We start from the raw sequence: 12,054 nt of genomic DNA, 5'->3' as shown, positions 1-12,054 counted from the left end.
TTTAATAAAAATATTATATGAATATATGTAACTAATAAACATAAGTAAAACGCATTCATTAAACATAACATAAAATTTTTTTTAGAAATGTGGACAAATCATATGACAAAAATGTGCGCTTCCGTGAAATTAATTTTTCGATACATATATATATCTTCATCCTAAATGAATTGAATTTCAAACCTAGCTACATCTTAGATAAAACACAAATATTTTATGCAAAAGACATGGTGTGAATATACTAAATAGATGTTGGCACATGATCACTTAAAACTTTGAATAAAAAATTATTTTAAATAATGCTAAAGTTTTATTCAAATTGACGTGAGACCAATCAATTTTTAACATTAATTTAAACACATGAGCTGTGTGAAACAAAAAATAATTATGAAATCATCAATACATTAATTACTCTCTTTCCAACTCATCATTTTTTAGTCTTATAGTCATCATCACATAAAAAATTTATATATAAATTCAATTTAATAATTTATAGTATTTATTATTCACTTAAACACATATATGATAATTTAAAAAAAAAATCGAGCTCAACCAAACTATGTGAGAGTAATTTTTGAGATTTTAACGCCATTCCAACTAATATTATTTTAGAATTTTATGGCATTAACTCACTCAACCTTATGGTCATCACATGCATCAAGCATACTTGTACAGAAGATGAGCAAGTTGATTAATTAGCAATTTAGCAGCAAGTGGGCATTTGCAGCTGTGGGACATACAAAAAGCACAACACCAGTTGAGTGACTCTTCACATCACAGGTAAAGAGTATGTGGTTCTGCTTTGTTGAGAGAAAAGGAGACTTGAGTTTGCCTTTTGTGTTTATTAAGGTTTGGAATCATACTGACATTTGCAAGGGTGTACTTGACCAGTTTGGGCTTACCTTTTTTCAAATTGAACATTTAAATTGCCTAGCAAATGAATAACTCCTCTTAAATCTCACATGGAGCACTTTTTTATTTCAAGAAAACTGTTCAAAAGCCACATTACTATACATATATAGACACTAAAAATGTTGAGAATGTGATATATTGAAGGTGAACGGGTGGCAGGAGGCATGGAGATGCATGACAAGTAACATCACAGCATGGATGAAGGTGTAGCTGTGGGATGTTGCAGGCGATGGAGTAGTGAAGAAGGGAAGAGCAAGGCTGCAAGCATGGCACTGTACCATCGTGTGGTAAAGAGATGAGCATGTTCTCAGTGTTTTTGGGGTAGTTAAGTTAGTTGGTGTGTTTTGAGAGAAATGAGTATTATATTTACTCAATCTCTTGTATTCAGTGTCCAGCCAATGCTGGAGCAGTTTAAGGATAGGGCATGGCCAATGGGCTGAGTTAGTGGGCTGGCAACCAATGGGTGCTCAGCTTTGTGGTTCTCTATCTGTAATTTTTATAAATATAACGTTAGTGCTATGTTGGGATTGGCTGGTTACAAACCATTTTAAAAGTCCACTAAAGTCCACTCTCTTTAGCTTCCTTTGACCAGAGAAACTATGTGGTGATATACCAAGGCATTTCATTAAACACCTTGGTATTCACTGGACCTTTCCTCGAACACTCACTTCCTCTTCATCACTATACATTTATAGACACTAAAAAAATATAAAAAAAAAAATCGATAAGGATGGTCCTTACATCACTGTATATCTCTATGATAAAGACGTTCGTGTTGTGCCAAACACATCAATAATATGGAGAAAAACAAAAGAAAAATAAGTAAGACACGTAGATTTATACGACTACGCTGACTTCACGTCCCACGAGCAGTAAGATAGATTTCTTATTCTTTTTCGAGCGAAAAACTCATATAAATAATAAAGGGAAGAACTCATATATATATTCAAATTAAAAATAAAAATAATATAACAAGCTCAAAACAACTATATCACACACACAACACATGTAAATCACACCAAATAATAACCTAACCCCAATTCGCTCAAATTTCCTTCAAAGTTCTTTAACTCAAGTGCAAACTTAACTTCTCTCCCTCAAAAGCATCACACCATGTCACAGCCATTTGGCCACCTTAGCCTGGAGGAGATCCTCAACCATGTTGCTGAACAGATGGAATCCATGCAAGGAATGTCTAGTAAAGATATCAAAACAGTCATTGCATGGATTCTTTGTTTTTTAGCTGCTTCAATCTCTAGTGCAGGAGGTCTGGGTGGTGGCTCCTTATTCCTCCCCATACTTAAACTTGTTGCAGGCCTGCAAATCAGGACAGCAGCCACCTTCTCAGCCTTCATGGTCACTGGAGGGTCTCTCACCACTGTCATATATAACCTCTTCTCAGGGACCTCACTGATAGACTATGAGATTACACTCCTCTCACAGCCATGCTTGCTTCTTGGAGTGAGTGTTGGGGTATTCTTCAATATTATGTTTCCAGAGTGGCTGATAACAGTGTTGTTTGCTGCTTTCCTGGCTTTTTCTACATTCAAGACATGCAGTGCTGGTGTAAGACATTGGAAAAATGAGACTGAAGAGATTAGGAGAAGGGACTGTGGAGATGATGAGGTGAGCTTGGAGGTGGCTACAGCCATGGATGTAGAGATAGTGTGTGCTACTGTGGGCACTCCATGGGCAAAGTTGGTGATTTTGGTATTTGTGTGGTTGTCTTTTTTTGGTCTGCATGTTCTTCTTGCTGACAATGATGGACAGGTATGTTAATTATGTTATCTTGTTCTTTATTTCATATTTACTCCATTAAGATCCCATAAAAACCAAAAAGTAGTCTTGTTATCAAACTTGCCAATTTATTTACAATGTCATAATCGCACACCCACCCTCCCACTTGATCATAATGGGAACAACATTTGTGACAAGAGATCAATCAAAAAAACCTGCTGTCATTTTGTACCCAACCATTACAGTAAACTTTTTCTTTTTGTTTTTAATAAAGTGGATAAACCATTAAATATATTAAATTAGATTAAATTAAAACCTCACCCTTTCTCTCATTAGTTTTTCATTGATCATTTGATAGTTATCTTTGCAGAATTTCATACACATAAAACCATGTGCTGTCGGTTACTGGCTTATCACATTATCCCAGATTCCACTTGCCATTGGTTTCACTCTATACATCTTATATGCAAAACATAGACTATATAATGAAGATCATCATGATGAAAATAAGCACATGAAGGTTAGTTTAACAAGAAATTTTTTTTTAACTGTGTAGTATGTTATTAATTTGAATATGCAATATCTAACTAGAAGGGTGAAGTGGACATTCATGCAGAACAATATTGTAAACCAAAATGGGATTAGCACACAGCCCAAATTTATCTTCCCAGTAGCTGCACTCTTATCAGGCATTGTGGGTGGTCTCTTAGGCATTGGTGGAGGATTGCTAATTAATCCTGTTCTTCTTCAAATTGGAGTACCTCCTCAGGTTCCACATCTATTTAACCAATTTCCTAACTTTAAAAAACAAAAAAGAAGTTACTCACTTCTGATGTTTCAACTTAAATTTCAGACAACAGCAGCAACAACATGTTTCATGGTGTTGTTCTCTTCTTCAATGTCTTCAGCACAATACTTGATCCTTGGCATGAAAGGTGTCAAACAAGCATTGGTTTATGCTCAGCTGTGTATAGTGGGTTCAGCTCTTGGGTTAATCATGATGGAGAGAGTTGTGATAAAGTCTGGCAGAGCTTCTCTTATTGTGTTCATGGTCAGCATTGTCATGGCTCTGAGTACAATCTCTATTACTTCATTTGGAGCAATAGATGTTTTGGAGTGATTACACTGACGGCAAAAAAATATGGGTTTCAAGCTCCCTTGCTGAACTTTTGATTAAGCTCTGCTACTTTAAGTACTTACTTTGTCAAGACTTATCATTTATATATTTTCAGGGCTTAAAACACATGTTGTCAACTTACAATATATATATCTATTGACAAAAAGTTCGTAACAAGCAGTTAATAACATTACTAAAATTATGAACAATAGTACAGTAAAAAAAAAGAATATACAGTATTTTAATTTGAACAGTAAATCGTGATCCAACAGTAAATCAATATAATCTGAACCATTAATTTTTTTCCTATTGGATCTACGGGAGCAAAATTAAAAACCAAACTAAACTTAATAAATATGTTAATGTGTCTGCATTTCTCCTTTGTATTAACTGTACCCAACTGCTGACGTTCGTACTCTGTTAGGTTTTTCCAAAAGAATTCAGAAATAAACACACACGCAAGCCTCTGAAATGTGCTGCAGCAAAGGTCTAGAATAATGTGATTCAAATAAATCACAATTCATCCAAAATATAGTATATAAAAGTATAGCCCCTCAAAACACAATGGATGCATATAGCATATGATATCAGAAATATATATATACTCTACGTATATTCTCCTTTAGATCATGGTGTTATTACAAGTCTAATCTAGTCCCACATCACCTAATTAAAAAGGGAGTTTATAACCATATATATAAAGGGTAACCCCATTTTATTAACCTGACTTTTTAGGTTTATCATTGTGTGTATCATTGGTGTTTTTGTTGAGATTTGATGGTGCGGAATTAGAGGAGGGATTGACTGAGAAAAACCTGAGTGAAGTGTTGCTGAGTGAAGCTTTGTTAAGTGAAGCTTGCCTGACTCGACGAAGACGTCGGATCTAATCAAAGGAGTAATGTTGCAAGTCTAGTTTAGTCCCACATCGTTTAATTGAAGTGTATTCCACGGACATATATGTGGAGGATGTCTCACTCTATCAAACTGGTCTTTTTGAAATTGTGGGTCTCCAACTGTATGCACAAGGTGATTTGATTAATTACATATTTTCACCTTTACTTAATTACAATAGGATGATAGAAATCCCCTCCCAATAATTTCATCCCCACCATGCATACAGGGTTAGTATTCCACTCCCATCTCCCATTCTCATCATATTATCATAAAGTCAATTATGGCTTATAAAACAACCAAATGGAACTTTATGTTGATTGAAATTAAGTGATGAGCTACAATTTTGTTATATACCAGAGGTTCGGAGCAGAGTCCGGTCCTTATATTGACCAATTTTGTGCAAAATATTAATAAATAAATAAATAAATAAACACCAACATGTACTAATTGAACATTAATGTTTTATTGACTTTTAAACGCCAACACTCAACTACAAAAAATTGTAACACCACTGGAACTCAACTAAAAAAAATAATAAAAGAAAATTTCTAAATTGAAATGGTTATATACATAATTCAATATTTACTATAAATATTTTTTTTTAAATTGGGATGTATTATTCAAATTCTTCGGTCCCAGTCCTTTGCCCCAACTTCTAAAGTTTTTATCCCATCTCCAGGCACTTAAATTTTTTTCTTTTTCCTAGCTTCCTCACCCTATTGATTGACGGTATTTAAAAAAATGGGTAAATCACGTCATTAAAAAATAGAGCTGACAAAAGTTCGGAGAGGAGATGCACAGCACTCCACCAAGGGAATGTGAGAAGAAAAAACAAAAAAAAACAGGACACAGCACAAACCAAAACAAGGGGAAAAGAACAAAAGACCACTAGGAGGACAGACCCCTCCAAAGACAAAAAAACAATTGACGGTATCTTCATTCATCTTTGCTGGATTTCTTTATATTCTTCAATTATCTTCTGTTTTTTCAGTTAAGTATTGAAGTATTTTTTTTCATTATAATATAGTTTATTTATTTTATTAAAAAAATTATATAATTGAAGAGGTTATCATTATTTTATGTTTTTAACTTATTTTTTGACATTATCATTTATGATGTTGAATCCCCACTAAATAAAATTATTTATGAGATAAGCTTGGACCTCAAATAAATTTAGGATTCGCCCATGTTTTATTTGTTATCTATACATTATTTATTCTCTAAAAGTACTCAAACAAAAAAATAAAAATAAAAAATAAAAAAATTGTGAAGTCTATAAAGTTATTACTGCACACATGACTTCAAACCCATCAAACAAGCCTACGACGGTTATGAATTTCTTAGTCGAAGCTAAATAGTTGGTGCCCCTTAAAAGGAGATGCATTTTGGATAACATTGCTATTGTTGAAGAACTATTTTTTAGCATCCCTAAATGTAGGCTGTCGGGTCACATTCAGAAGTCAAATTTGCTAAGGCATTCAACACGATAGATTGGGATTTCCTTTTTCGACCATTTTGAAAGCAAGAGGCTTTGGGGAGAAATGGGTGGGGTGGATTTGGAGTATTCGGTTTTCTTCGAAGGTAACAATCCTTATTAATGGCTCTCGAATGGATACGTTCGCTATCAAAGAGGGTTGAGACAAAGAGATCCGCTTTCACCTTTGTTGTTCGTGTTAGTGACGGATGTACTGAGTCGATGTTCTTTCATGCACTAAGATCTCAGGTCTTGATCGAAGTGCCTCTCGGTGAGTTTGGAAGTAAATACAATCTCCACTATGCTGATGACCTCCTGGTGTTAACCATGAGAGGTCTCAAGGATCTCAAGACATTGAAGCTGATCTTATACTTGTTTGAAAGTATGACCGGCCTTAAGACTAATTTCTCAAAAACCTGCCCATATTCGAGTAATATGGGAGAGCTCCCAGAGGTTACAATAACAGAGACTTTAAACTGCACAATGGGTACACTTCCTATCACCTATCTTGGTATCCCAATTTCGGGAAGAAGACCTCGAAAGCTAGAGTGTGAGGGGCTTATTCTAAAAATTAGAAGGTATCTTTCAACTTGGAAAGTGTTGCATCTCTCTTTGGGGGGCTCCTTACTCTTGTGAATTCGGTCCTATTTGCGCTCCCCAGTTACTAGATGTCTATTTTTAGATTACCAGGCTGGGTCATCAAGAAAATTAACCATATCAAGAAAGATTTCTTGTGGTCAAGTTCGGATATTAACCACACGGACTGTTGTTTAGTCTATTGGAAGAACATTTGTCGGTCTCGTGATCAGGGGGATTGGGGAATTCTCTACCTTGTTAATTTCAATCAAGCATTGCTGGAAAAGTGGTGATGGAAGTTTTTGACGGAATTAGATTTGTGTGGTGCGATGGTGGTCTAATTTAATTATGGATTGTTACATTGGAATATGTCTCCTAGACAGACGCTTAGGATCTCCTCCTTTCGGAAAGGGGTCTCCAAATGTTTACCGGCATTAAGAGGTTGCATCTTGAAGGGTATCAACGCAAGAGCGGAAACCCTTTTTGGAAAGATCGATGGCTTAATGGGACGTCGCCATGTATTTGTGGGCTAAGGAATACACTGCTAATCAGCATCTTGTGGGACCTTGCTTACCTTTTAGAGGAGACTCCCTTTTCGGAGAACCTGGATGTTTTGAATTATCGAGATTGAATATGGGCCCCGGTTGATGAAGGGAGGGATACAAAACGGTTCACAAGGAATGGTATATTATGCGTGAAGTCCCTCTATAATTATCTAAATGATGGTGGGTTATGCTGTCCGGTTGCAATGCTCTTCCGGGCGTAACACGTGCCCTAAGGAAAATTAACTTGCTTAACTAGTTGGTGTGGAAAGATAAGGTCCTCTCTCTTGAGAATCTCCAGAAACGAAGATATAATCGTCTCCTAATAACAACGTGCGTGATGTGTCACTCAAGGATTGAATCGGTTGACCATCTTTTCATTCAATGTTCCTCCGCCAAATAGGTGTGGGACTATTTTGTTCGACTTCTATAACTGCTTGGCCCGCCTAGGTCTACTTGCAACATCTGGGAATCTTGGAGGAAACTTGTGAGACCACCGAGTAGGGATATCAGGATCTTGTCGTTAAAGCGATGGTGTGGAATATTTGGTTTCCTAGAAATGATTGAATCCTTAATGCTGATGTCTTGTCAGTACATGCTCTTATCTTAAAGATTTACCATATACTTTTGTCCTGGTACTCAGCAGCAACATAGGGGCCCAAAGTGAAGCTGGAGGATTCCATGTCTACCATTTGCCAAAGTTTAGAGTTTTTAGGCCCTCGAGTAGAGGTGGCTAGTCGGGCCCTAACATCATGAGGAGGATCACGACCAGATCGCGAGCTAGGGTATCTCATAGAGTTTAGCTGTCTTTCCCTCTTTTGTGGTTTTTATTGTTAGCTCCTTCTTGCTTTGTTTGTGGTTGCTCCATAGCTTGTGGTAGCTTGTTGTTCATCTCTTTTGTTTCCCCTCCACCCGTTGGGTGGTTGTCGTTGTTCTTGCTTTTGCTTTAATTGAAGTGGTTTATCCATCTTTTTATAAAAATTAAAAAAAATAAAAAACTATTACCGTAAGTCACACCTGACCATCAAATGATCCCCATGCACTGTTCTTCTATATAAAGCTACAGAGGACACTTAAGTACGAAGTGATTCAGTTTATCAACACCCTTTATAACATTAAGCCATGACTCTGTCATTTAGCCACCTTATCCTTGTGGAGCACTTTAATTGAAGTGGTTTATTCATTTCTTAAAATTAAATAATTAAAATAATAAAAAAAAAAACACCAACCAACCATAAAATGATCCCCCATGCGTTGTTCTTCTGTATGAAGCTATAGAGGACACTAAAGTACAAAGTGATTCAGTTTGTCAACACCGTCGACGACTTCATGCCGTGACACTGCCATTTAGCCACCTTATCCTGGCGGATGTCCTCAACCAACTGGCTGCTGAAAAGATGGAATCCATGCAAGGAAATGTCAGGCATAGATATCAGAACTATCATTGCATGGATTCTATGTTTTTTTAGCTGCTTCAATCTCTAGTGCAGGAGGTCTGGGTGGTGGCCCCTTGTTCCTCCCCACACTTAACCTTGTTGCAGGCCTGCAAATCAGGACAGCAGCCAGCTTCTCAGCCTTGATGGTCACTGGAGGATCTCTGGCTGCTGCTGTCATCTATAACCTCTTCTTAGGGACCTCACTGATAGACTATGATATTGCACTCCTCTCACAGCCATGCTTGCTTCTTGGAGTCAGTGTTGGCGTGTTCTTTCAATATCATGTTTCCATCCCAGCTAATAACAGCCTTGTTTGCTGCTTTCCTGGCTTTCTACATTCAAGACATGCAGTGCTGGAGTGAAATATTGGAAGGGTGAGACTGAAGAGGTTAGAAGAAGGAGGGACTGTGGAGATGGTGAGGTGAGCTTGGAGGAGGCTACAGCAGTGACTCAGGGGACTCCATGGGAAAAGTTGGCGATGTTGGTATTTGTATGGATGTCTTTCTTTAGCCTGCATATTCTTCTTGGTAACAAGGATGGACAGGTATGCTAAATTTTGTTTTCATTTTCTTTATTATATATTTGCTTCATATCAATTTTCCTTGAAAAATTAGTAAGTGTTATTAAACTTGCTAATTTATTTACAACGTCATATTCACACCACTTGATCATATGCACAGCATTTGTGACAGGGGGTCAAACAAAGGCAGCAGTGTTGTGCATAATAATTAGATTAAATTTGAAGCTAACTTTTTTTTTTTCTTTTAAATAAAATGGATAAATCACAAATTTATTAGAAAAAGAAAACAGAGAAGCTCACCTTTTCTCTCAAAATTTCTCATTGATAATTTGATAATCATCTGTGCAGAGTTTGGCACACATAAAAAAAATGTGGTGTTGGTTACTGGCTGATCACGTTGTCCCAAATTCCAGTTGCAATTGGTTTCACTGCATATGTCTTGTATGCAAAGCAGAGGAAAGTTAGTTCAACAAGAATTTGTTTGATTTTATATGTTACTTGAGTATCTAATATTTGACTAGAAAAATGAACATTCATGCAGAACATTTGTAGGCCAAAATGGGATTGAAACAAAGCCCAAATTTATTTTTCCAATAGCTGCATTCTTATCAGGTATATTGGGTGGTCTCTTCGGCAATGGTGGAGGATCATTAACTAATCTTGTTCTTCTTCATATTGGAGTACCCCCTCAGGTTTCCCATCTATTTAACCATTCTCTTTACCTTCAAAACTATTAAAAGTTTTTTTTTTAATATATATATTTTTCAACTTGAACGGCAGACAACAGCAGCAACAACAAGTTTCATGGTCTTGTTCTCTTCTTCAATGTCTTCAGCACAATACTTGATCCTTGGCATGAAAGGTGTCAAACAAGCATTGATTTATACTCTGCTATGCATTGTGGGTTCAGTCCTTGGATTGATCATAATAAAAAGAGCTGTGGTCAAGTCTGGCAGAGCTTCTCTGATTGTGTTCATGCTCAGTATTGTGATGGGGCTTAGTACAATCTCTATTACTTGCTTTGGTGCAATTGGTGTTTATAGAGATTACACTGCCGGCAAAAATATGGGTTTCAATCTCCCTTGCAGATGAGTTTTTAATTAAGCCCTTCTACTTATTTTTCATGGCACGGTCATCAACAACTCTCCACTGTACAAGGCTTCTCATGAATTTTTTAACTTCCAAAACACATGTTGTCAACTTGCAATATATATAAGTTTCACATGCAAGCTATAAAGGTTTAATTACTCCGTCAGATTCTTCAATAGAATTCAGACAGAATTCAAATTTAAAAGAAAGAAAGAAAGAAACAGTAGGAATGTGCTGCCCACTCTCAAGGCAAAGAATAAGATAATGCCATCCAATTTCAAAGGTTTAATTCACCAACCATGTTCCAGAGTGAATTCGTTAAAACTAATAAAACAATAGCCGCCCAATTGGATTCTCCATCCTGTCACAAGCTGTCCAAAGACTTCTCTTAAACTTGAATCGCTCTGTTCTTCACTTACCCTCACATGGCTTCCTACTTCTTATCAAGTCAATGAACCTCAATGGCCAACTTTTCCTATCAATATATATATATACATTCATTGAGCTTAACCTCAACCTCTTGAGAAGCAACTATGACAACAACTACATTGAGAGCCTTTGCACTTATTGCAACTGCAATACTTCTGGTTCAATCAGCCAAAGGTGCAAACTTCAACGTCGGCGGCACCGCCGGAAACTGGGACCTGAGCACAAACCTGAATGGGTGGGCATCAGCTCAAACCTTCACCACAGGCGACACTCTAAGTTAGTACTATCTTGTTTTTTTATATTTATAGCTTCATTGCATGCAGAGTATAATAACAGCTTGTTGTGCTTCTGCATGGCAGCATTCAACTATGACTCCATGCACAGCGTACTGGAGGTTTCAAAGCCGGACTATGATGCATGCCAGGTTAACAACCCCATTGGAGAGTTCACCAACGGGAACACGTTGATCATGCTCAAGTTTCCGGGGAAGAGGTACTTCATCTGTGGTACTGGAGGGCATTGTAGTTCAGGGATGAAAATGGAGATTGATACAGTGGCTGCAGCAGTGGCAACACCACAGCCAGCTTCTTCTCCTGTGACTCCAAGCTCTCGACCTCCAATGTCACCTCCTCAGCTTCCTAAGCCTCCATCGGCGTTACCTTTGACTCCTTCCAAGGCTCAGTCACCGAAGCCTCAGGCTCATGCACCGAGGACTCATATTGTTGCACCTTTGACAGCTCCATCAAGCTCGCCATCTGTAGCTGCTGAGCCTGAGCAGCCAGTGGCACCATCATCGCCATCTTTGGCTCTACCTCCGTTTGGTTCGGCTCAAGCACCACAACCTTCGGTAGCTGAGAATGTTGGCCGGAATGCTAAGGTTGTGTTAGGCTTTGGGTTTGGAGTTTTGATGCTCTCTGTTCTCTGAGAGTGAGAGAGATGAGCTTATTTATTTTTCTGAGAAAATGGATTATGATTATTTCTTGTTTTGAGATAATTATTCATATAACTCTTGTGCAACATGAAATTACTTGCATATTCCATAGTTTTTTTTTTATCCAGTCTTATCTCCATCTGGTGACACAGATTTTGAACAGCAAACTCGCACTTATAACCGAGGATCCATTACTACAATTATATTTAATAAGATTTAAACTTAAAACCTCTTAAATGTTTCATATTAAGTTTTAACAATGGAGCCAATAACACTATATTATGAGCCTTTGATTTCGTAGAAACTTTTGTTTTTCGTAGAAATTTTTAAAAAACAATGGAGTCAATAACACTAATTTATGAAACTTTGGTTTCGTAGAAATTTAAAAAAAAAAAAA

General features: G+C 37.0%; 2 protein-coding genes and 1 pseudogene across 2 annotated transcripts; all 3 read left to right on the top strand.

The window, feature by feature from the left end:
- The first annotated feature begins 1,937 nt into the window (after nucleotides 1-1,937).
- On the top strand, nucleotides 1,938-3,814 carry LOC120276855 (annotated as a pseudogene).
- A 2,443-nt stretch (nucleotides 3,815-6,257) lies between these two features.
- On the top strand, nucleotides 6,258-10,300 carry LOC120277206 (sulfite exporter TauE/SafE family protein 5-like). The gene is made up of 6 exons (XM_039283959.1): nucleotides 6,258-6,645; nucleotides 8,722-8,942; nucleotides 9,032-9,232; nucleotides 9,557-9,668; nucleotides 9,821-9,900; nucleotides 9,989-10,300. Exons 1-6 carry the CDS (start codon nucleotides 6,258-6,260, stop codon nucleotides 10,298-10,300), a joined length of 1,314 nt encoding a protein of 437 aa, XP_039139893.1.
- Nucleotides 10,301-10,830: 530 nt separating this feature from the next.
- Nucleotides 10,831-11,683, top strand: LOC120276857 (uclacyanin 1-like). The gene is made up of 2 exons (XM_039283581.1): nucleotides 10,831-11,002; nucleotides 11,086-11,683. Exons 1-2 carry the CDS (start codon nucleotides 10,831-10,833, stop codon nucleotides 11,649-11,651), a joined length of 738 nt encoding a protein of 245 aa, XP_039139515.1. The 3' UTR covers nucleotides 11,652-11,683.
- The last annotated feature ends 371 nt before the right edge of the window (nucleotides 11,684-12,054 follow it).

This window comes from Dioscorea cayenensis, chromosome 15, assembly GCF_009730915.1.
Source record: "Dioscorea cayenensis subsp. rotundata cultivar TDr96_F1 chromosome 15, TDr96_F1_v2_PseudoChromosome.rev07_lg8_w22 25.fasta, whole genome shotgun sequence".
Taxonomy (NCBI): Eukaryota; Viridiplantae; Streptophyta; class Magnoliopsida; order Dioscoreales; family Dioscoreaceae; genus Dioscorea; species Dioscorea cayenensis.
This window is presented reverse-complemented; position numbering and strand designations above follow the sequence as displayed.

What these genes read in the sequence shown, in the direction of transcription:
- LOC120276857 (XM_039283581.1), top strand. Translation starts at nt 10,831, where the DNA reads ATGACAACAACTACATTGAGAGCCTTTGCACTTATTGCAACTGCAATA. An exon ending in CACCACAGGCGACACTCTAA is followed by an intron (nt 11,003 to 11,085) that starts GTTAGTACTATC and finishes TCTGCATGGCAG; the next exon opens with CATTCAACTATGACTCCATG.
- LOC120277206 (XM_039283959.1), top strand. Translation starts at nt 6,258, where the DNA reads ATGGCTCTCGAATGGATACGTTCGCTATCAAAGAGGGTTGAGACAAAG. An exon ending in TTGGTAACAAGGATGGACAG is followed by an intron (nt 9,233 to 9,556) that starts GTATGCTAAATT and finishes TCATCTGTGCAG; the next exon opens with AGTTTGGCACACATAAAAAA. An exon ending in TGTATGCAAAGCAGAGGAAA is followed by an intron (nt 9,669 to 9,820) that starts GTTAGTTCAACA and finishes CATTCTTATCAG; the next exon opens with GTATATTGGGTGGTCTCTTC.